The 24,077-nt window shown below is 43.5% G+C and overlaps 1 protein-coding gene across 1 annotated transcript in view; it reads left to right on the top strand.

The window, feature by feature from the left end:
• Positions 1-20,727, top strand: part of TLN2 (talin 2) — a 340,255-nt gene extending 319,528 nt beyond the window's left edge. Inside the window, exons 52-56 of the mRNA XM_023532579.1 lie at positions 12,833-12,958; positions 15,072-15,134; positions 15,226-15,408; positions 18,253-18,378; positions 19,005-20,727. Of these exons, the coding sequence (XP_023388347.1) occupies positions 12,833-12,958; positions 15,072-15,134; positions 15,226-15,408; positions 18,253-18,378; positions 19,005-19,133 (627 nt within the window). The 3' untranslated portion in view covers positions 19,134-20,727. The remainder of the gene's footprint in view (positions 1-12,832; positions 12,959-15,071; positions 15,135-15,225; positions 15,409-18,252; positions 18,379-19,004) is intronic.
• Positions 20,728-24,077: the final 3,350 nt, after the last annotated feature.

The raw sequence follows: 24,077 nt of genomic DNA, 5'->3' as shown, positions 1-24,077 counted from the left end.
GAATATTTATTCTCATTCAGATAGTACCCTTCATGTTTTGAAAATGGTGCTATCTGGGTACATTGTTGGCACACTCCTTCATGGTTCCACAGAAGCCATCAACTCACCAGGGAAAGATTTTCTCACCCATTTCCATTTCCTTTTGTTTGAATTGAGGTGAGTGACTATTCCTCAAGAGATCCCAGGAGAAGAGCATGGTAAATCTGTGTGCTCAGCATAGTTTCGAGTCTCCTGAAAGTTCGTGCTTACAGTAATGGGCCCTAAGTTAGAAGTCAGAGTGATGTTCAAGCTGGCCTCGGTCCGTGAGATCTTGCTTTCTGAAACAATCATTGATGACTGCTCCTGTGGGTAGGGCTGTACACACAACTGATTTAGAAAACCAAGATCGGATGGGGCCTCCCTGCACCTAGTTGATCTCTGTAAGAGCCAGAGAGATGATCTCTCAGGATGATGCAGCTAGTAGGCTCATGGAGCTTCTCTGCATGCAATCTAGATATTGTTTATAATTTAAGCCAGTGCCCTGAGGTTTGCACCTACCAAGAATGACCCTCTTTGGACTGATTTTAGGAACAGAGTGGGTGGATCCAGAAGACCCAACCGTCATTGCAGAAACAGAATTACTGGGGGCTGCAGCATCCATTGAGGCTGCTGCTAAGAAGTTAGAGCAACTGAAGCCAAGAGCAAAACCAAAAGTGAGTGTCCATGTGTGGCTGCTTGTCTGATGTCAATAGGTCTTCTGGTGGTTGGCTGTGAGGTGGAGCTAGGAGTGCTACAGGGAGCTTGTCTCCTTCCCAGTGGTTAGATTAGCAAACTGCAAACCTGCTCTACCTGCCCAGCACCTTTGTACAGGGTATGGAAAAAACCCAATGGGTGGGTCTTTCAGGTTAACCACCCAGAAAAATACCTTTGGGTATCCAGAGGAAGAATCCAGGCATTTACAACCTTGATTTAGTTCCATTATATATAAAGCAGATATTGGATACGTAGTAAAGAATGTCCCTATTACTGAATGTGATATCGTCACCTTCTAGTTTTCTATTTCTCTGCTCTCTAATGCTTTTACAGAGAAATAGCAATGCCGAGTCTCTTTTTCTAAAAGAGAGCAGTATGAATCTCAAAAGTGCACCCAATAACCAACTTTTTCAATATATGCTGGAGACTGTGGTTGGATGGTGTGTTTTCTCCATCTGTGTTTGTCATTTAGATCAGCGGTCCCCAACCTTTTTGGCACCAGGGACCGGTGTTCCTATGAGAATCTAATGCCTGATGAACTGAGGTGGAGCTGAGGTGGTGATGCTAGCACTGGGGAGCAGCTGCAAATACAGATGAAGTTTTGCTCACTTGTCTCCTGTGGTGCGGCCTTGTTCCTAACAGGCCGCAGATCAGGACTGGTCCACGGCCTGGGGCTTGGGGACCCCTGATCTAGATAAATATTTAGAACTTAAGATCGTGAGTATATGTTGAGAGAAACAGCTATTTAAAGGAAAGAGATGATTTAAGTTTTGGCAGTAGGGAGGATAAGTATTAAGTAAAAAGGATGGTGAGCTAGTGCTGTCCAGGGTCAAAGCCCAACCCTGTTAAGAAGCTGTAACCTCCCACCCTGCCCCCCATGGCTGTCTTCAATGGGAAGACAGTAGAATTGGAGGCGGCCTCTTTTCTTTCTATTCAAGCAAATCTCTCCTGATACCTGTAACTTTACCTCCCTTCCAAGGATCCCAATACATTAGGAAGTAAAATCTGACTCTTCCACTCAAAAAGAGTTAGATCCCCCAGATTATGTATGCCTGAAATTCTATCTTTTTTCTAAGACTGAAAGATGGTATCTAAGCACTGGATATACTAAGCTGCTCAAAAGCAGTACATGGGCCAATGTTGTGTGTAAAATAGACATATGCATATAGTGAATCTGTTAAGCTTGGGAACATTCTTAAAACCATGGGATTCTTAGAACCGACCTCTTAATAGTGGCTCTAGAATTTGGTAAAGGCATTTTTCAAAATTTCTCATCAAAGTGTAATTTAAGAATTTTGGCATCCGATTTTTGGGTTTATCAGTGTTCTCTTTACTGACCTCTAACCTGAGTGTCTTGCTCGGGTTGTCTGAGACTGAGTTTTTCTTAACAAACTTGAGAACTAAATGGCAGTATAGGGGCAGCTCTATTTTCTGGTTATGTCTTTGCTTCTCTTTTGTAAGTCAAGCTCATTGTGAACAGAAACTACTTTCAACTTGGGGAGCAAGCAGCAACCATTGGCTAAGATTTAGAGGCTTCACGCTTAATTTGTTTCCTTTCCCTGACATGATTTATCACAAGTGGCCTCTCTTGGGAAAGCTTTTCTGTCTGCTAAAGCTGAAGTCATGTCAGTTGACACTCACTCTCCTCGAGAACTAGCCTTGTGCTAATTTGCCATTAACACATCACCATATTCTAAGAGCTCCTGTTCCAACCCTGCTCCCTTTGTCCTTTTGCCAGGTCTTTCTGAGTTTTTTCTCTGAATCCGGGTTTCCCTCTGCAGGCCATTTATTTACCTCATGATTTTTAATCTGAAAACCAAAGTTATTACAGTTCCTACCCCATAGGATTGTTATTATAACAAATGAGATCATTTAAGGATACAGTTCCTGACATACAATGAGACTTAGTGAGCAGAAACGGTATCACCATCACCAAAAGTAGGCCTCTGCAACTTTTATCTACTACCTCCTAGGAATGCCTGAAATAAAAATTATTTCATAGACCCATGAGCTGATGGCCTTAACGAAAAGAAAGAAAAAAAAGGAAAATCTAAAAGCTTTCATTGATTGGGCGCCAAGCAAGTGCCAGGCAATCTTCTTGGTACTTTACATAGATTCACTCATCTGGTCCTTGCAACAAGTCCCTGAGGCAGCACTGTTACCATCTCTGCTCTACCGATGCAGAAGCAGAGGCAGACTGCCTGGCCAGCATCAGATGGCCATGACTGAGCTGAGAGCAGTGTGTATGGGCATTGGGTGGCAGTTCTAGTCCACACTAGCCCTCTCGGCCTACCCAGTGTTAGAGAGGGTGATGCATTCCCACAGGGGAGGTTATGAGTTTGCCCATATCCTTTGACTATTAATTCCACCTCTGGGAATCTCCTGAGGAGGAAATCCAGAAAGGAAGAAAGTTCTGTGTGTACAAGAGGGTTGTTCCTTTCAGCCTGTTTATAACACTGCGAAGTTGGATGTGACCTGAGTATCTCCTTGAAGGAAAAGTACACAACTGTTAAACATAATGGTCGATAGGACTGTGTAATGTAGAAGATGCTCATGGCATAATATAAAATTAAAAAAGGATACAGAATTATATACATGATGCTTACAACTCTATTAAAAAAACCACCTGCATATAAAGGAGACAGGTGGGGAACATACAAGAATGATGGTAGAATTGGGGTGATGGGAGGGTCTATGCTTTAAAAATAACAGCATTTAAATTAGCGATGACTGCGGAAGTGGGCCAGGGGCACTTCCTACACTACTCTAGGATCATCTAGTTTTTGTGTTTATAGTGCGGGTTTTCATGAAAAGCTGAAGAATCCTTCAGTTAAGGTCATAGTTAATCTAACTGTTGCTTTGACTCCCGTTCTTGGGGCTACCTACTTTAGATCTCTCCCATCTTCATATTAGGAAGAGTGCTTGGTACTTCTAGAGTTCTTTAGAATGATCTGAAGTCTCTCTCTGCCCAATGACTAGAGGCTCCCACCGCCTGGATTATATTATCTAGAAAACTGTTTTTGAAGAAACCATCAACCAAAACCATAGCTTTTGTACCCGTTAGGGAGTGCCATCTGTCTTCTGGTAATATCGCCATGAGATAACACATCTTTCTTGTCTTTACAAAGGACTTTATTTCCCCAGTAAAAAAAAAAAAATCCCATTCTGACACCAAAGTCAACCAGTCTTTTGAGGTTAATTGCTTCTCTCCATCTTCTCTCATAACTTAAAAAAAAAAAAATATCCTCAAGATACCATGAATAAGCAATTGCGTCCCTATAGGAATTGGCATCCCTATTCCTATAACTGCACACAACACACAGGCCCTCAGTAGAGAGCGAATGTGCTTTCCTTCTGTAACTGGGCAGCATTTATCCTGCTTTGAGGGTTAGTATTGGGGATGGGTGATGTTTTTATTTAAATTGTTTTGCTCACTGCATTCTCAGGTTGCCTGTTTTAAAAGTAGAATGGTCTGTGGTTTATGAAGATGATTCCTGGTTTAATTCCACCTCAGGCCCTTAAAATGTAAGCACCCCTTTTTGCCTGGAATCTCCCAGACATGAATAACGAACAAGTTTGCACTGTCGAATCCACCATTTGCTTGGGAAGATGGCACAAAGGCAAAATGAGAATGAGAATGTTGGCGAGCTCTGATGCATGTGCCTATGATAGATATCACTAATGGCGCCGATTCCACACTTGCAGACAGACTGTGCTCCACAGACAGGTAACGAAGGTGCAGTGGTGGCCACCCCCTGCAGCTGTAGCTTGCAATAGTGTGCCTATTCTTGAGCTCAGTCAGACCTGGATGCCTTTTCTGCAGGCCTCTGTGTGATATGTTTGATATATTAGGTTGTTATTTAATCCAACTATATATCAAACATATTCCTACAGTGTCTTGCCCTGTCTCCGGGGGTTCCTAATACAGTTTATAAGGCAACAGGAAAGACTATGTTGAAATCACAAGTAGATTTAGAAGACGGAGTGCTCATTACATTTCATTATGTTATGTTCCATTTCTTCTTGTAGCATTTGAGACCTGTATCAGTATTGCTAGATAATTTTGTTAATTACAGAAGCAAATCATAATTATTGATGTTTTGTAAGAGCTTAAGATATTATGTACAGTTTAGTTTGGTGCAGTGATGATTTCTTAAAGAATATGCTCATTGGGAAAATGGAAGGTTCCAACCCCATGTTTGTAACATGAAGTAAAGGTCAGGATTATAACCTTCAAGCACATCTAGGTTTATATTTAATTTTAGTTCATTTTTATCCTGATCTTCAATTTAGAAATTAGTAATTTTCATCATGAAGTCTTCAGCAAAAATGCAAGCACAAATCAGTTATCTGTAACTGTCCTTTCCACCCATAGTAACAAAATGTGTAAATCAAATCGGTCGTACCAATGGTGTGGATGATGAGTCACCAGGCTTTGTGTAAACCTTGCTTGGGACTAACTATATCAAATAAAGATAATGCAGTATGGACTATACTCTGTCTGTTGAATTTCCTGTTATAGATTAACTTGTCAGTAGAGGCTGATAATATTTAGACTAAGCCGACAATCAGAAAGTAAATCCATAGCCTAATTGGGTGCAACAGGAAGTTCGGGATTATGACATATTTTTTTCTGGCACATAACTGCCTTCTTTGGTTGCCTTTGACCTCTTCCTCATAGAAGAGCCTGTAAAGTATGTGTAAGTTCATTCTGATCTCTCTCAACAGAAGACTGTTGAGCACTACTTTCTGGAAAAAGAACCGTTGTGCTAATAGCTCAGCTTTTTAGAGGAGAAAAGAAGTGTGTTTTTAAAGAGTACCTGAGTGTGTGTATATATGCAGTACCCCTCACAGGTGGTGAACCAACGTACTGAACAGGTGGCTCAGGGAGGCTTCCTTTGGTTATGTTGAGGAGCCATCTCTAGACTGCTTGTGGTGGATGCATAGTGACAGGTGACAGCAGCAGCAGCAGCAGCAGCAGCAGCAGAGAAGTGATGGCACAGAGGAGGGAAGTGCAGTGTTGAAGTCCTGGCTTCCAGAGTTAAAAAGTGGAACCTGCCCCTGGAAGCTGTTTCCACTGAGAAGTAATCCATGAATGTGTATCAGCAGGAGCTCTTTCAGATGGTTTACAAGATGCTGCTAAAATAAGTGTCCTCTTCGTGCAGCTAGAGAGAGAGCATTGTTTTGGGTTTTGAGTTCAGTTAATGTATTTGACTGAAATGACAAATGTTCAGGGAAAAAGGACAGCAAGTTATTATAAAGAAAGAAAAATACAGTTTTAAGAGGACCTTAAGGTGAAGCTCATTCATTAAAATTGATGTGATTATTTCTTTTTGGTAATTTTTCTTGTTTCTTTCGGTAATTTTGTTCTTGACCAGCATACCATACTGATTAATTGGGTGAGTGGGAAAAGGCGACCAGGTACTCAGGAAGGAGGAAAAGGAGCAGATATAATATTTTCTATATGGTAAACGGTAGACTCTGAGCTTATCTGCCACTAGTTTATTCCAGGCCCGAAGATGTATAGGGCGTGAAAAGCAAAGATATGTGAGGAACTTGGCACATGTTCCCAGGTGACTCCCCACCAGCGGAACCAGTAGGTCCTTATGAGATCCTCCTCAACACAGAGAATCCATATCAAAGGAGCTTATGATATAACAAATTTATCTGATTAAATCTTTGAAGGAAATCTGTTACCTTTTCTTTGTCCATGCTATCTACATGACATTCAAGTGCCTTTTTTTTTTTTTTTTTGAGAGAAGCATGACAAAATCTTTAAGAATTTTCAAACAGAAATAGCAATCATAAAATCTTTTTAGTGGCATTACTTTTCACTTAATTTAAAAAAAAGTACAAAAGCAGTGGATACTATGGGAAAACCACCTCCAAGATGCTACTGATGCAAACTTTTCCAGTGGGTGCTGCATGGACGTGCATTTTATTTATTCCCCATCTGGATGCAGAAGTTAGTCCCTCCCAGGTTGCAGACATAAGCCTTTGTCCATGCTTTCTGTCTGTCACTCACTTTGTTTATAGTTTCCCTGGAGCTTTTCCTGAGACCAGGCCAGCCTGAGGGGACAGGATGGACCAGTCCCACTGTCCAGTCTGGGCTCTTGTCAGTTCCAGTTGTATCTAAGAGGTTTCCTTTTTATTACAGCTAGTTGGGGTGGTGGTCCTAAAGGCAGCCCACCCATGGGTCCTCCAAAAGAGAAGCTGGTCTGGCTCTTAAATAGCCGGACCTGTGGGTACAGTCTGACATCTCACAGCCAAACTCACTGCAAAAATAAAAGGAGAAATGTGGCTGCCTGTTCCACTCAGCTTCCAACTGGCAGGAAAATGCTTCACTCGTGTTGTGAGACTACTTGGTGCTGGCTATCTTTTTACCCTTCAAAGACATTTAAATTAAATGCAAAATGTTCGTACTTTTTAGAAACTATATACCCAAATAATTTTTTTTAAGTTTCTGATATGATATGACCTTGTTTCTAATAGCAAGCATTCTGCAAGACTTTCAGTAACCCAGAGCAAAGCATGATCCCTAACTGGGAAGACAGTACCATAAGTTGTAATCTGGTTTTATAGCTTGTTGTAAGAAAAGCAACTATTGTGTTTATTAGCTCCCAGCAAGGCAGTCCTCACAGGAGATTTTCAGGGAAGGAGGCAGAGATCGGAGCAGTGACGCTTTGGCCATATCCTATGGGTAACTTCAGCTCCTTCACCTCGAGTTCATTGGGAGATGGAGCTGCAGGGTTGAAGGGATGTAATTCACAAAGAAAAGAGCAAGAAAAAGGACCATGGATGGGAACGCTCTTCCTCCACTTGGCACATACACAGGGACCTGTCGGAAGGACGGGCCTGGAGGAGGTTGGTAAAGATGCTGCAGGAAAGAGGCAGAGGTCCTCAAGGGAGGAGGCCAAGAGAGAGAAAAAATAGTCCCTGCTTATTTTAGTCAACACCTTCTAAAAAGGGGTTAATTTGGAACCATAACATGTCTAAGCTAAAGGAGTTCGCTTTTCAAGTTACGAACAAAACTGATTGGTGGATATTCAGAAACTACAGAGCAGTGACTAAAACCTGAGTTGTCTACTTCCTGGCTGGGTGTTGGGGGAGAAGCTGGAAGCAGTGCTGATCTGTATCATGTGTCACTTGACACTTCATTTATCTTTGATTTGTGTTTATTTGTAATTATTTTAGGTTGTAATTAGAGATGGCAGCTAGAACTTTTATTAGAATTATATGTGGAAAGCAGCATTCAAAGAGAGAAAACAGAGTACTTTAGCCCAAAGTCTGGAAAACTATTTTTAAAACCACAAAACTATATACATAGTATTAGAAATAATAATGGAATCCGTTGCTAGTAGCTACTGAGCATTTATGAGTCAGTTATGCTCTATGTTATATTAATAATTTACTTTTAACAATTCTATCAGATAGGAGGCAAGGTAGGTACAGAACATGATGAATCGTTGCAAAAATTATATTCTAAGAATACATAAAAGGCCAACGAACAAAAATAAATTGAATATAAATAAAAATGAAGAAAGGTCTCCGATTTCTGTCCCCAGTCCACTCTCCTTTCCTCGCTCCTACCCCAATGGAATCTTGAGCTTTAGACTTTAGACCTATCAGAACAAAATGCTTTCAGACGCTCTCCAAGCATGGGGAGCAGGCAGCAAGAGAGCCAACCCACAGTCTTTCCCAAAAGGGATCCCACTAGACCTCTAACGTTTTAAATGGGGAATTCTGCAGTATATCACTGAACAGGAAAAATATCAGCAAAAGGCTGCTGGGACCTTTCCTGAAGCTACCAAAAACCCAAGGTGAGGAGAAATCCATCATCAACTAGAATCTGCTAGACAGTCCAGGAAAGACAATGGCTAAGAGCTAGTGGTGACCTGGCCAATAGGCTTTTCAAGTGGAGGGCAGCAGGAAAGAGAATACGGTACAAAGGATAAGAAGACAGAGTTTGCACTCAGAGACTGTGGCTAACACTTTCATTAAGCAGAGTAGATTTTTAGTTTCTGTTATTCTTTCCCAGAACTATTTTATTAAGAGAGCCTCTTAGTAAAATGCCACTTTTGTTTGTATATGCGTGACTAAATGTCACTAACTATGAAAGCCAGTTGAGGGATGCAGGCAGAGTGTACAATTAACAACCCATGGCCTTAAATGGGACAGGAGCCTGTGTATAGATGTGTCTGCCTTCATCCTCCAGGAATCGATAGTTATTGATGTAAATGTTTACTCTCTGCATTTCTCCTTCCTTACCCATGTAAATTGTCCTCTGGCTGAACTCTAGAACTTGGGAGACTCATTTTGAATGAATACATTCATTTGACAAACCTTTATCACATGGGCTTCTCTGCCTGATTTTGTGTTCTAGAAGTATGAGTTGAATAAAATATGGTCTGTGTGCTGGAAGAGATCACAGGCTTGTAAGATTCAGTTAACTGGTGTCTGTTTTCCTTAACCCAGGCCAGCATTTCCCACAGAGTAGCCTGTACCACCTCCATTAGAAATACAGATTCTTGGGCCCCACCCCAGACCCACTGAAACACAATCTGCACCTTTAACCAGATGCTCAGGTGATTCTGAGCAAGAGTTATCGGTTTAGCCCACTTAATGAAAACATTGTCTTAGTTCATTGTCTTGCTTGATGCCAGTAGTTGTAAAGAAATACAAATAGCTACGTGCATAGGATTAGTTATAACCTTCAAAAGATTATCTTAGCAATCTTAATGGCCCCAACTGTTGAGGGGAGGGAGACTCGGGAGTGAGGATTTCACTCAGTCTTCCATAAACCAGAGGGTCAGATCTGGGAACCTTTGGTCAGGTCAGTAAAATATCTCAGCTAAAGAGGAACTTAAGAGACCAACCAGCTGAGCCTGCTGGTGCAGTAGGAGAGCATGAGGGCTCAGTGAGAGGAGCCTCACCTCCCAGTCCATGGCGCCTTGGGTCTCCAGATTCTTCACCAGATCTCCTTAACGGCAGCTCCACGTTGCTGTTCTTATTCTCCCCAATTTCTCAGCTATGATGGGCTTTGTTCTATTAACAAATTCTGCATTTTAATTGTGATCCTTTTATTTAGGAAAGTCCTTCAAAGACCAAGCCAATTCCATGCCTCTCTCTTTTGCAATGCGGTTTAGCCTGTGTCCTCCTCCCTCGTCTTGCTGCCCTCACCACCTCTCTCCCAGGTTCCATCCTCCATGCTGATAGGATCTGAAGCTAATAGGGAGCAGTGACTGGAGTGTGTGGCTTTTCACTGAGTCTTGGCTTACAGAGATCCTATTTTCTTTGAGGCTAGAAGTTGTATGTTATGAGGCCACATCAAGTGTTGATGTCTGTTTTCAGCAGGAGAGGTAGGGTGAGGTAAACCTGGCCTACAGAAAGACAGAGATTCAGCAGACAGAAGGCAGGTCTTATCATGGAACTCTGCCTAACTGTGGCATCTAAGCATTCACCATCCATCCCTATTGCCATTCCAACCAGCTTCATTAAGCCTTTCTTGGGAAACTCTCTAGTACTTTTTAATCAGAGCAAATATCTCCCAGAAATCAGGCTTTCTGCTGTGTCCATTTTAAAGCATAGAGATGTTATGAAAAGAAAAATAAAAATCCATCAAAGGACATTACAGAAGTTGCCATTGTAAGAAAAATCAGTAGGTGTCAAAAATATTTCCAAGTCGAATATCTATTTCAAGAATGTGTTTAAAAAAAAAAAAAAAAAAAACTCCAGGGCAGCAGAAAACGTGGGAGAGGCCTTTCAAATTGTAATGAGATGAGTCTATCAAATTTATCCATGCTTAAAGTTCGAACTTAATTTTAAGGAAATTCCATATTTGCAAATTCTAAAATTTGGGAAATCAAAAATCTGCTAATGGAATACTCCACCCTATAAAGTGGACTCAGTCTCGGAACACATAATGTATCTGAGGCCGCCTGAGACAGGAGTGGTTCCAGAAGACTTTGGGGAGACACCATGGGCCTCTATTTTCTCATCCGCAAAATGAGGAGGGGCTCCCTTTGGACTCAAAAATTCTATGATTTCCATAGTGCCTTAATCTGTTATATGCTTGACTTTCTCTTGCAGAATGAATTTTCAAAAAAGCTCTTAACTCAAGGTCATTGAATATATGTACCAGAGCCTAATGCCATCTCTTTGGAGCCTGCGTATAACAGTACCTTTCTATGCCAGAGTTTCTTAATAATGAGTTGTTTTTGTATTTCAGTAAACGCATTTTATATTCCACCACTACTACTCCCCTACTCTCACCTAGTAATGAGGAATCCAAAATGATTCCACTGGAACTGAATCCATTTCTGTCCTGAATGCTCCTAGAGCAAGACTGTCAGAAATAAGAAAGGCTATATGGCTTCTGTCTCAGAACTTCTTACATGCTGCTATCATCCTTCGGAGCCGCTAGGTAGATGTGCACCGAAATGTTGTTTTGATAATACAGGTTTAAAAATGAAAATAAGGTTGACATCTCTCATAGTTCAAGATGTGGCCATATAGAATAGGGAAGTGGAAAAAATCGTATTCATGTATCCTTCTTCTCTGATGTCTCATAGGAGACCACTAGCGAGCCAACTTGAGCCTCTGACCAGACGTTATCCCTCACTGATACCCTAAGGGGTGGCGTAGGCTAGTAGAAACGTCGTTATGGTGTCAGATTTAATTTTAGGTCTGGTTTAGATTCTTCATGCTGCCACATGACCTTGGGCCCAATTCTCCACCTCCCTGAGCCTCAGTTTTCTTACTGTAAGGGTAAAGCTATAGATAACTACAGTATAGGATTTTTTTTCTCTTTTCCAGTGAGAAACACACTAACCTACACAGAAATGCTTGGCACATAGTAGGCACTCTTAAAACTGTGTTGCTTCACGGGGACGGGGATCACATCATAGGGAATGCAGTTAGCATTAATATATTGGCTAGGTGGAAAACCAGAAGGAACAATTAGGGGGGTCGTTTTATAAACTATATAAATGTCTAACCAGTGTACTGTATACATGAAGCTAATTTTTAAAAACCTGTATTGCTATTGTGCAACATTGCAAATGTACTTAATACCACTGACTTGTACACTTAAAATTGATTCAAAGGTTAAATTTTATGTTATTTGTATTTTATCACGCATATACAAAGAAAAGTATTGCTATACCTGACCATCATCTCCTAATGCCTAAAAGGTGCCAGCCCCATCTTCAGCATTCTGGGACCTAAGGGGAACTTAACCATATTGACACAGAGTATTAGTGCTGGAGGCACCCTTGGCAGTGGTCTAGTCTGACCACTCCAAATGGTGGTGCACCATCCCACCCAGCCGAGGACCAAAGTCTTTACATTTGCCCCACTTCCCAAAGGCTTTTCTTCAGCTTCCCAGGTTGTTTTGGCAGCATGGGGCATGGTGGCAGTGAGTTTACAGCAGAGACATAATGACCTGACAACACCTGTGCAGTGGTGGCCAGTGTTCTTCACCAGATGGAGCCAGGCCCTGGGTGCCAGGTGACTGCACAAGCTCCACCTGGATGGATTTCCTTTCCATCTCTAGGGGATCTGTGGTTGGTATGTAACTCTCTGTGCTCAGCCACAGAAATGCAAATGCTATTTTGCTTTTGTTTTTACCCCAGAAAAATAAGGTTTTTCACTACTAATAGCCATCTTTCCATTTTTTTCAACCCATTTTTGAGCCTTAGGCCCTGGAAGACTGTGCCACCACCCACTCTTTGGCTTTTGATTATTAATTATTTTGATTTTGGTTACCAATGCTGATGGAACCATTCAAGTATTTTTACTGATAGTGAATGTAGGTCTCTTTAAAGATTCTAGTCTAGAAAAATAGTCTGCCTTATAATTTCCTGATATAACATTTGTGTGGATGTCAGTGGTGGCAGCTTTCACCTTTTAGAGTAGGGGCACAGGGAGGCAGCAGATGCCGGGGACAGCCTGCCAGCTTAGGCCTTTCTACCCTGGTGTGGTTTGTCAACCAACTAACAATAGTTGGATAAAGCGCCAGGTGACAAGCAGTAAGTAGTTTGGCAGAAAGAGTCCTTTGTGGATATGAATTGCATGTGATGCTGTTTTCTTTTGGTTATAGCAAGCAGATGAGACCCTGGATTTTGAAGAACAGATCTTGGAAGCTGCTAAATCTATTGCTGCTGCCACAAGTGCCCTGGTCAAATCGGCCTCAGCAGCCCAGAGGGAGCTGGTGGCCCAAGGAAAGGTGGGTAAACCCCACTGACCAAGTGGTGGGACGTTCATGCAGTAAGGGCCCATGTGGAAAAGATATGAATGCTTTCAGCCTGAAGAATGCTGTACCTTTCCTCACTGAATTGCCAGTCTTTGCCCCAACTGACTGAAAACTTTTGCTGGCTTTAACCTGACAAACAGAATGAAGGGTTTGGCTGCCGGACCTCTCATCTGCTTCTGGTTAAGGAAAGTATTCCACTCCAGGCAGCGATCTGGACCTGAACAAGACATTTATATTCCCACTGTACATTAGGCTATTTGCAGATGTAAGCTGTCATATTTTCCTAGTGCATGGCTATATAAGCACCACAGTCAGGGACTTTATAATACCGTCTTCCAACTCCAGTGGCTTCATTCATTTTTTAGGGCTGTTTAACTGAATGCTGTCTAACTCTGAAGTTAGCATTTTTCTGAGCCCACTGGTCAAAAGGCCAGTCTGGTTTTAAATCTGAGATTTCTTAGATCTGCTTCATCTCTAGTTATCTATTTCATCAGCATTAACATAAAAGCATAGTTCTTTTCCAGTGATCCAAAGAATGAATAGCACATTAGATTTATCCTGGCCGTAGGAAGGTCTTCTAATTTAAAATACTCCATGTGCCCTGTTATCTGTTATTCCATTACAGCATGGAATAACATGGAATAACACCCCATCCCAGTTATGTCCTGCAGAGAGCCTTTCAAATATAGAGGCAGGACGGAAATCCTGGCAGGTTGTGGTTTTGGGCAACTTGGTCACCACAATTGTCAGTTACTTCTGTCTGATATTAAAAGGCTTTGTTGTCAGCATACAGATAGACAAATATGATTGTGTCTTGACCCAAGAATGTGTAACACAGACAGGAAGTTATGCCCAGCTAGTGGCTGTGCATCTTCCTCCAGGAAGTCTCTCATGAGCTTAGCCATGCCTTAATCCAACCCACATACTTCAGCTTCTCTTTCTAAACCATGGTGTGGTGTGTTTTTCAGTATTAACATATGTACGTCTCCCCAAGTGGCATTCAATCTGTCCCTTGAAGTTTCTCACTTATCTCCTATATATGTAGCATAGTGCCAACCTTACTTATCAAGAACTTGTTGATCAGTCGATATGAAAAGACCAAAAATGGATCATTGAAAAGAACATCCTACCTAAAATTTCAGTTTATTGATAAAGGGCCAACTATGTGCCAGACATCACTAGATTCTAGAGAATCTAACTTGAATATGGCAGAGCCCCGTCCTCCAAGCGACTCATATGTTCAAGCATTTAAAGAGTTGGCAAAGCAGGTTCCGCTCAAGTTGGATAAACTATAGGCTCATATACAGGACCTTGAGGTTTTGCCTGACATTCACCAAGCCCCGATGTGATGCCTGTAATTGCTGTCAGATCCCCAATTTCATGTTCGAATTGAGATATTCATCTCTTACTTCTCTAGGCCCTTCCCACAAGTGTAAAGGTATTTCCTCCCATAGCTCCTTCCTCTACAGCTGGACAGAAAATATTTCACTTGTCGCCATAATTTCTAAATAGAAACAGAAATCATCTTCCAGCTCTCCCCAGCCCTGTAGAATGGTCTGTATTTCCTTAAGGGCCTGCCCTTCATTGTATTTAAGGAAATGTACCACCCCTTTTTGCATCATCTGCCAGAAAATCACAGTGTGGCTTTAGGAGCTGTAATCGAGAGAGATTTGTTTCCCTTGGCCCTTGAAAGAAGCCACCGCAGGGCTCCCGTGTTTGAAATGAAGAAAGGTCAGCAGAGGAAATAAGCGTGTAAAGACAGCCCCAATCCATCATTTCTGAGTCATTCTCCCAGAAACACAATACCTGGCAACTAATGGAGGCCCTTTGGAGCATTTAAGAGAGGCTCCTTCTGGCCCAGGTAGAACCAGCCAGGTTTGTGCTAGAGTAGTTGGAGTGGCTAGAGTCCTATGTGGGAAAGGGCACTCCATTCTCATGCCGGTGCTCATGCTGGGAGTCCCAGGTGGTGCTGCATGTCTGTTGAGATGTTTTTCTCCCTAGTTCCGGACGGTGTAGGGTCTGAGGAGCTGCAGGTCACCCCGAGCCTTCTAGCTCTCACTGCAGATTTCTCACTTCCACTCTCTAGGTGGGCTCCATCCCCGCCAATGCCGTGGATGACGGACAGTGGTCACAGGGGCTGATTTCTGCTGTGAGTCACCTTTTTCTTCTACCCCATTTGCCTTTTGGATCCCCCAAGGGAGCTTTGGGCCTTGGGTAACTTCTCTGTTGACTGTCCCCAGGCCCGGATGGTGGCAGCTGCAACCAGCAGTCTCTGTGAGGCGGCCAATGCTTCTGTTCAGGGACATGCCAGTGAAGAGAAGCTCATCTCGTCTGCCAAGCAGGTTGCCGCTTCCACCGCTCAGCTGCTTGTGGCCTGCAAGGTGAAGGCCGATCAGGATTCAGAGGCCATGAGGCGGCTACAGGTAATGGTCACTGATGCTGGTGGGAAAATACTCCTGTTGGAGCGGGTAAGTGTCGCCAGAGGAGACAGTCTCACTTCCTTGGCATGACCACCAGGCCTTCCATCAGCCAACTCTGTCCCACTTTTCTCATTTTCTGTCACGTACAGCCATGCATCCTACACCCTGCTGCCTACCAAACTGACATTCTCCACATGTGCCTTCTGGCCTCACGCCTTGGGGCCCTGTCTCACTCAGAATATTCTGGCCTTCCTCCCCACCAGCCCAGCCTGGTGAACTCCTACTTGTCCTTTTTGACACAACTTGAAAGCCACCTCTCCTGGGAAGCCTTCCCTGACTCCTTTGTCTCAAGCAGTCAATCCCTCCTCTGTCCTGACAGAGCCTCCAGCCAAAGCCCCGCTCTTATGGTTCCTGTCACTGGTACCACCATATTTATCTTTATGTGTCTTTGGCAAGGCTGGGATCTTCTTAGGCTCAGGCACCACATCTTTATCTTTGTATCTCTCACACCTAAGATGGTGCCTGTTTCAGTGGAAGCCCTCATTCACTATTTGCTAAAGAAGGGAATGAAAGGACTCAGGAATTCATACGAGACTGTTGCTAAGGTTTCCCAGAGCCCAGAGAACATGCCTATGAAGTTGATAATAGACTCCTTGCCAGTGCATATGTTTTCCTGATCGCTTCAATTGTCGAAGTGTTTTAAACACACTGAAGGAAATGTTTGGATGAAAAAAATCACATAGCCTCAACATCTTCACATGTCAAATGTTATCATTTTTTCTCTTCCTGTTTTCATCTGTATACAAAATAATTTTGTCTAGTTGTAATCATAGCAAGAGACATTCTGCTTTTTTTCGCTTAACATTTTATCATACATATCTTTTTCCTTGAAGAAAAAGCTTCATAACTTCTCTATGCAAAGCTATTCGGTCCATTCTTCATGAGTCTCACTTTTAATGATTGCATGATGTTACATCAACTGATTATGCCAGAATTTTCCTATACTGTGGACATTTTGTTTCCAATTTTCTACATTTTTATTATGTGTTGTAATACAGACTGTTGGTGTTCTAAAAATATGTTTATATAAGTCATGAATAATTTCATAAATGGCAGAAATATTTGAATAATTCCACCAAAATGCAGAACTCTCATTTTACTTCCCTAAAGTACATTTCTGTTGTTTGGTTCTCCTGAGTATCTCTCTGACCCTCCTCCCTCACCTTCATATGACTCCTGGGCTAAACTCAGGGGGAGAATGGGGAGCTGCACACTTGTAAATGTGTGGCTCCTGGGTTTGGAGAACACTTCTGAGGAAAACATCCTGAGTTAAGAGATACCTGGGTTCAAGTCCTGCCTCCGCCATGTATTAAGTACATGATCTTACACAAATAACTCAAAACTTTTCAGGCTTTGGTTTGCCCCGTCTATAAAATTAGAATACAGATATCTGCACTGGCTCTTCACATGTCAAGATAAGGGTCAAGACGTAAACATGCTTTTGTAAGTCCTGAGGATTTACACAGACATAACACAGCATCACTCTTATTATCATTGTTGCTAATTTCAACTGGATGCTCCAATGTCATATCTGTGTTACTTACAATGACCCAGAGGTTCTCTGGAGCTAGATAGACCTATGTTCAAATCCCAGCTCTATAACTTTCTAGGTACAGGATCTTAGACAAGTTACTTCAGTTTCTACATCAGAAAAGTAAACTAATGATTTCTGACCTCATAAAGCTATTTTGAGAATAAACGCATGATGACTACTTGTCAAAGATTAATTGGCTTCCCCTTCACTTCTTGTGCAAGCCCTCATCGTCCCTACTGGTCCCTTTACCAACCAGATAAGCTAGTTAACTTTGAGAAAAATTCTCAACTTTCTGATGTCTAACCCTCAAGCACAAGTCTTTGCACTGAGGGTGCTAGGCAAGGAATTTGAGAGGTTTAATGAAGCCTTGACCACCATTAGAAGAAGATCCCAAACCTCAGGTGGCAGAAGACAAGTCCTCAGGACCATGCTTCGTGAGCGTTAGGAGTAAGCCAGTGTGGGCTGCAGTCCTTACTGAAGATCTAGACTTCACACTGCAAAGCTTTTCTTCACCTCCTTGAGCATGTGGCATAAAGCCCAGCCGTGACTATAAAAGTATATCTGTAAAGCCCTTAATTACCATGGGGGTCCCAGCCCTCTCATGCAGGAGTAGGTTGTGCTTGCATAGCCGTTCATTCCCTCAGAAAACATTCAGTGACTACCAACACTGGGCAGCCAGTATGCCAGGTGCTGGGGATGCAAAGATTCACGTCACAGTCTCTGCTCTCAAGTTACTCCCTATGTGTGGTAAAGGCTGCAGAGAAGCCAACATGAAGCACTCCAGGAGCACTGGGGGCAAGTGGGGAGGCCAGGATGGATCAAGAAAGCAATGTCCGAGCCAAGTCCTCAAGTATGTCTAAATCGAATGGGGCAGGGACAGGTGGTTTTCTGGACCAAGGAGGCAGCCCTGAGTATGCTTCTGTTAACACACACATCACAATGTTATAATCATTTTATTTACATAATTGTAATTCTCCTCAAAAATGTGTGTTCCTTAGGGGCCAAGAACTGGATCTCATTCATCTGTGAATGAGCTTAAGTTAGGTAGGTGCCAATGTTGGTAGAATCAGTGGATAGATGGACAGACAGATGGACAGACTGACAGAAAATGGATACTAACTAGAGAGGACGTCTGTGTTATAATTGGATGATAAATTGATTCATAGTCTCATGAACTGTACCTTCATGTCTGTTCTTGCTAGATCCAAATGACTGTTTCTAATGATATTATGTGTGTTTTGTTCCCTCTCCAGGCGGCAGGAAATGCTGTGAAAAGAGCCTCAGACAATCTTGTTCGTGCAGCCCAGAAGGCAGCATTTGGCAAAGCTGATGATGATGATGTTGTAGTGAAAACAAAATTTGTAGGGGGCATTGCTCAGGTTTGTGATCACAGAGATCATTGCATAGTAAAGGCTCTGAAAAGGCCCACAGGAAAGAAATCTATTTGGCTTTCTTGAACGCAAACTCAACCTTTTTCACACAATGCCTATTGACTAATATTCCTCGGATCATTCTTTAGAAGCATGAAATAAATATATGAAAACCATCCAGTAGTTAAGGACTCCAGCTTTAGTTTCAAGAATATTTGGGCCAGGTCCTGCTCCTAGCTGAGGAACTTCAAGGGAGTGGGCCCCATCTTTCAGCTTCAGGTTTCTCATTGGAAAAATTGTACATTCGATGGGGAATACGTCACACTGTTGCCACAAAGATGATGGGATACTCCATGTAAAGTGCTTACACCAGAGCCTAGTACATAGTAGGGATGCAGTAGATGTTTGCTGTTAAATCAGAGGCCAGAGTCCACTTATTTTCTTGGATCAACTGGGTCATTGATCTCAGAACTCAAACTGCGGACCAGAGGCTAGCCTCCAGAGCAGAGAATATTTATTTATTCCTAATGCATTGCTGTAGCAGAGGCTGCAGGAGCTTATGAGACAAGTAATGGAGCGGGAGGGCAGTTTCCTGGTACATTTTAGATCCATCCAACTTGCTGCTTTTCTCCTAGATTATCGCTGCCCAGGAGGAAATGCTGAAGAAAGAGCGAGAACTGGAAGAAGCAAGGAAGAAACTGGCCCAGATCCGCCAACAGCAGTATAAATTCCTACCCACTGAACTGAGGGAAGATGAAGGCTAAGGCCAGAGTCAAGATGGCGAGCCCCAGGGGAATGGCTCTGCAAGAATTGGACAGACAGTGTTCCTGAGAGACTGGGCACTTACCCGGAAGCTACCCGCCTTCCCCTGGGGCCAGCCCAGAGTCCTGAGTGCTCATTCTCATGTCTCTGTCCTGTCGGGCACCAGCTGCATGATCGTGATGTCACACGGTACAGTGTCCCACCCACAGCTCCTCTGCCACCTCCCCTCATGCCTCATCATATCTCAGGAGAGAGGGGCGCGCATTTCATGGACTGTTACCAAAAAAGAGAAGTCAGTATTATGTCGTTCTCAGACACTTGTGCTTTTGTTGGTCCTTCTCTAGGCCTGGTCCTGGGCCTTTTGTGAAATCTTAATAGGAAAAAAATAATGGCTTGAGTAAGTCACTGATGCCATAGATATTCAAAGATACTCTTCTTCCTCTCAGGAGAAAGTGGAAGTCGGAGTCAAATACGGTTAGTAAACGCCGGAAACATAAACCACTGTGGACTCCAGGAGGGTGACTAGGGTCGAGTCACCCTCTGTGTCTGAGTGCTGGCTCACCCAGAGGGTGAAGAATTCCTGCTCCTGTTTGCACGCCTTCTTCCCTCCGTGTGTAAGCTCTTTGTACAATCTAGTCCCGTCTTGTATTATGTGGCCCAGAAAATTGAACAATTATTTTTTTTTCCTCCATAATCCAAAAGGCAGAGGTATGGGGGATTGTCAGGGCTTGGTGAGCAGGGGCTGTAATAAAGTGTGTGGGCTCCTTACCCTGCAGAGGCTGTTTCGGTTCATAAATTCATACACACAAACCCATGTCCCCCAGATGACAGTCAATACAACATCCCGTTTTAGGCATTTGAGGTGGGGGTTCAGCTGAAATAAAGCAGTTCCTTGGCGACTGTATCTTCCAACTCCCACATTGGCTCCTCTGCTCTTAAAGTGATCGGAATCCAGGATTAGAACATCTGTTTAAAAATCTGTCATCTTTCCTCCCTCCCAAGATGGACATTTTCCCTACGTCTTAATATTCCTAAAATCTAGATGCATCCTAAAATCAATATAAACCTTTAACAATATATTTTCCTTATTGCATCTGATAAGTGAAGATTTATGGTATTTTTTCAGAGTCCATCTTCTGGATGCCACTCCTCCAGATTTTCATATATTTCCCCCTCTTTTCTCAGGGCCCTCTCCTTGGAAGGGCATTTTAAGACCTTGAATTTACCTTTAATCTGAGCCTTGACCCGAGACAGTACATGAAGGATGAGTGGCTCATGGCATAGCTCCTAATGCCTGGTAGCAAGTATCTTTGAAAGAATTTATGGAGGGAAGACAGTGGTGATGGAGGTACATGGTTTTCAAAACTAATAACTGTGGAAGGCAGCAGTCATTCTTCACTTTTCTACATTAATGTGGTATCACATCTCATAGCTCGTCCACAGTATCATTTTAAAATTCCACCCAGGGGGACAGTTGATGCTCTGGTCCTCAAAAGGTGTCACCTTTAGACCTTGGCCAATATTTCCTTTAGCAGACTCTCTAGACCATGTCATGCTTTAAAATATAATTAAACTTTTGAGAGTTTCCCATTTTGAGAGACTTGTAAGAGCTACACGTAATAGAATTTTTTTGCCAGACAAGTAGAAAGTGAGAGAAAACATAGTGTCAGTGAAAAGCAGGAGGAGAAAGTATGTAGGGAGGTGGGGATGGAGGCGCCTTCTGAAGAGGCGGTTAGCTGGCGGAGCCTTGGTGTCTCGGGGAGCTCACACACTTTTGGCCCATTCTCTTTGAGTATAGCCAATACGACTCTTCATCTCTATCCTGGGTCATGCCCTCTCATACCTCAGGATGAAAACTGAGGGCCCCGTGGACTGGGGGTTCTCCCCTTGAGACACTGTGTAGATGGGCACAGGTGCTTCATGAGACTTAAGAATCAGACCCAAAGGCTCAGAGTCAAACTATGTCAGTGCCCTCACATCACAGGACTCTGGGTGGCCCCTCCATTGCCAACCCCCTTGTCTTCCAGGCTATGCAGGTGCTCCTCCCCTTCCACCTGTCCCCTGTCCCATCCTGGCATCCCAGGAGCCAGACAGGGGCAGGAAGTGAGTTCTCTGTTTCTTCCTCAGAGTCATGTAAAATCTCTACCGCACTTGATACAGAAAAACCTCCAGAGACAAGCTGAATGGAAAGGCCTGTCCTTTGCAAGGCCAGAGAACAGGCATGGAACAAAGTTTATTTTTGTAGGACCTATATAAGTATCCTCCTGTCTGGAATGTTCTGCTGCTGGGAACTTCTGGAAGTTAGTTCCCAGTTATCGCCTCGTGTGGCGCTGGGTTTTCATCTGTCCCTTTGCGGTCAACTCTGCATACATGTACATGAATGGCCTCTTGGCTGGCTTGGCCTTCTCTCATTTCATGAAATGGCTTTGGGGCTTATTTATAGGTCCTAGGGCAGGTGTCCCCATGGCACTGAAGGGGTCTTCTGATTCTTCTTCAAAGGGAAATAACACAGGTATGAGTTGCATTTTGGGTGTGAGTTTTCAGAGCATCTAACAAAAGGATAAAATGATCCCAGGCATGGAGCACAGAAGTGCATCTCTATGTGAAAGGGGAGCAGGTGTGTGTCCCATGAGGGGAGATAACACTGGGCTGTGAAGCCTTGAGCTGATCTTTGCATTTACACCTGGCTGTCTGTGAAAGTCAAAAAAGGAACCTGAACTGGACTCCAGAACTGCCCAGTGATTTGGGGGTTTGGGTTTTGCTTGGTTCTGTCTTTCAAAAGGATGCTAAAGCCACATTCAGTTAAACAACCAGCCTTTGTTTAAACTCTGCTGGTATCCAGTTGGGTGCAGCCCTGGTGATCTGTGCAAGTAGGTACCTCGAGTCCTGGACAGCCCTCCGGTTGGGCGTCGTGGGCCCCCAGGCTGCCTCCAGAGGAGCCACGTGGCCTGTGGCCTCAGATGAGCCACCAGAGCGTGTGCCTTATCACGGGAGACCACATGGGGCTTCTCATAGGCTTTCCCTGCCTGCTCTCTGGGGTTTTTTTTTTTTTTTTTATCAGTCAGTGAGTTTATAGGCAACCAAAGCCTATTCCTAATTTACCAAAATATTATAACCAAAATTCACTACCCCCAAGAAAGTGAACTCTACCACCAAAGTAGTCCCAAGGCCAAAGCCTCACACGAGAATTAGGCAGCAGGGTGATGGTGGTGAGCAAGCTGTGGTCTCTACACTTAGGAGAGTCAAGGGCCCCCGCTGATGTGCCTGTTTCCTCCTTGGCAGTGGACCCTCAAATCTCCCCCAGCTCTGAGGTTCTGGGCTCTGGCAGGCCCTCTGGGGAATCTGCCCGTAAGACCCCCGTAGAATATCAGAATGTTCAGCTCTCAGACTCCTGGAGAAAGTGTTCCTTCTGCTGACCAAGGCAATGGCCTCCTTTGAGAGCCTTATGGGAACCCAAGGAATTGGGAGGAAATGTTCGCTTCAGGCTAGGACGCAGTGGAGTTCAGAAACCTAAAGACCCTGACAGCTGTGCTAAGGGCTCAGGTCTTACCTTCCTACAGTCTCCTCCAAGTGCCAGCCTCAGGAGGTGGCCTCTGAGGGGAAGGTGTCTTCCCCCAGAGTCCCCAAGTACCATGTTTAAAAGTCCCTGAGATGTCTTTCTGAGCATCTGGGTACGTTATATTTATGGTTATTAGTATCAGGCATATGATAGCTATGTCAACTGATTAAAAAGCCAACACGATAAAGAGACATTTCTGTAAAAGAGGTTTGGATTTGGCCTTTCTGTGAGCCCACCTCCCAGCCCTCCAATAAGCACCCACATGTGAGTCAGCCCATCGGCATCTCCTGGCTCCAGGAAGCTGGGTATCACTCAGCCGCCTTCTCGCCAAGCTGCAAACTCCAGAAGCAAACAGGAAAGTTAAACTCTGCTGTGTGTCATGTCTTTACTCTATTGATCTGGTCACATAAATTATTTTTTTTTTTATTCACCAGAAATAAACTTTTAAAGGAATGAACCTGTGTGAAAGTCTCATGGGAATGGGAGAGAGGTGGAAGAGAGACAAGAAAATGTGTCTTTATCATGCGAGAGAAATTTTACTTAGAGTACTAGCGCCATAGTTACCAGACATGTGTTAGAAGAGGAGGGTGTAGGTGAGTGTGTGTGTGTGTGTGTGTGTGTGTGTGTGTGAGAGAGAGAGAGAGAGAGAGAGGGGGGGGGGGCAGAGCCAAGGGGTACCACTGAATTCCATACAGCTTGGCTAACTCTGGAGGAAATTCAAAGAAGAAATAGACCATAAGAGGGAAGATGCAAAGATTGTCCTCTTAAAGAAGCCATCTCCCATCTTCCAATAGGCAATACAAACAGTCCGTAGCTCAGAGTCCACGGACTGTTTGTATTGCCTATTGGAAGGTTGCACAGCTCAATACAGAGTTCATCCTTTCCTCTCCAAAGGATGTGAGCCTGACCCAGAAAGGTGAGCTTTGCCTCTGACAGCGGAACCAGAAAAGTAGCCTCCAAGACCACAGCACTCCTTCCTGCAGGGAGGCATGCTGGTTGATTGCCAGAGCCCTTCTTTGGAAGAAATCAGACTCAGAGAAATGAGAGATGTTTCTAATCTGCAAAAGAGTGATGTCAAAGAATCACATTAGCAAGAGAGAATCATGTGTCATGGTATATCTAACAACTAAGGGTTTTTTTTTTTCTTGTAATGTGGGGTTTTGGTCTCTCTGCGCCTTTTTGTAATGTTTTTCTCTTTGTCTTAACTAGATCAGGGATGGGATTGCCACCAACACAAAGATGGGAAGCCTGAGGTGCAGTCCAGGAAGGAGGGAGGGGAGCTAACATTTCTAGGGTCTTCTGGGTGTGCCAGGGCTGGACACACAGCTCCCTCAGCCCTCAGTATCTGTGGGGAAGGTGTTATGGTCATTTTACAGAGGGGCCAAAC

Source organism: Pteropus vampyrus, unplaced genomic scaffold, assembly GCF_000151845.1.
Source record: "Pteropus vampyrus isolate Shadow unplaced genomic scaffold, Pvam_2.0 Scaffold85, whole genome shotgun sequence".
Taxonomy (NCBI): Eukaryota; Metazoa; Chordata; class Mammalia; order Chiroptera; family Pteropodidae; genus Pteropus; species Pteropus vampyrus.
Note: the sequence above shows the minus strand (reverse complement) of the source record. Positions and strands in the feature narration are given on the sequence as shown.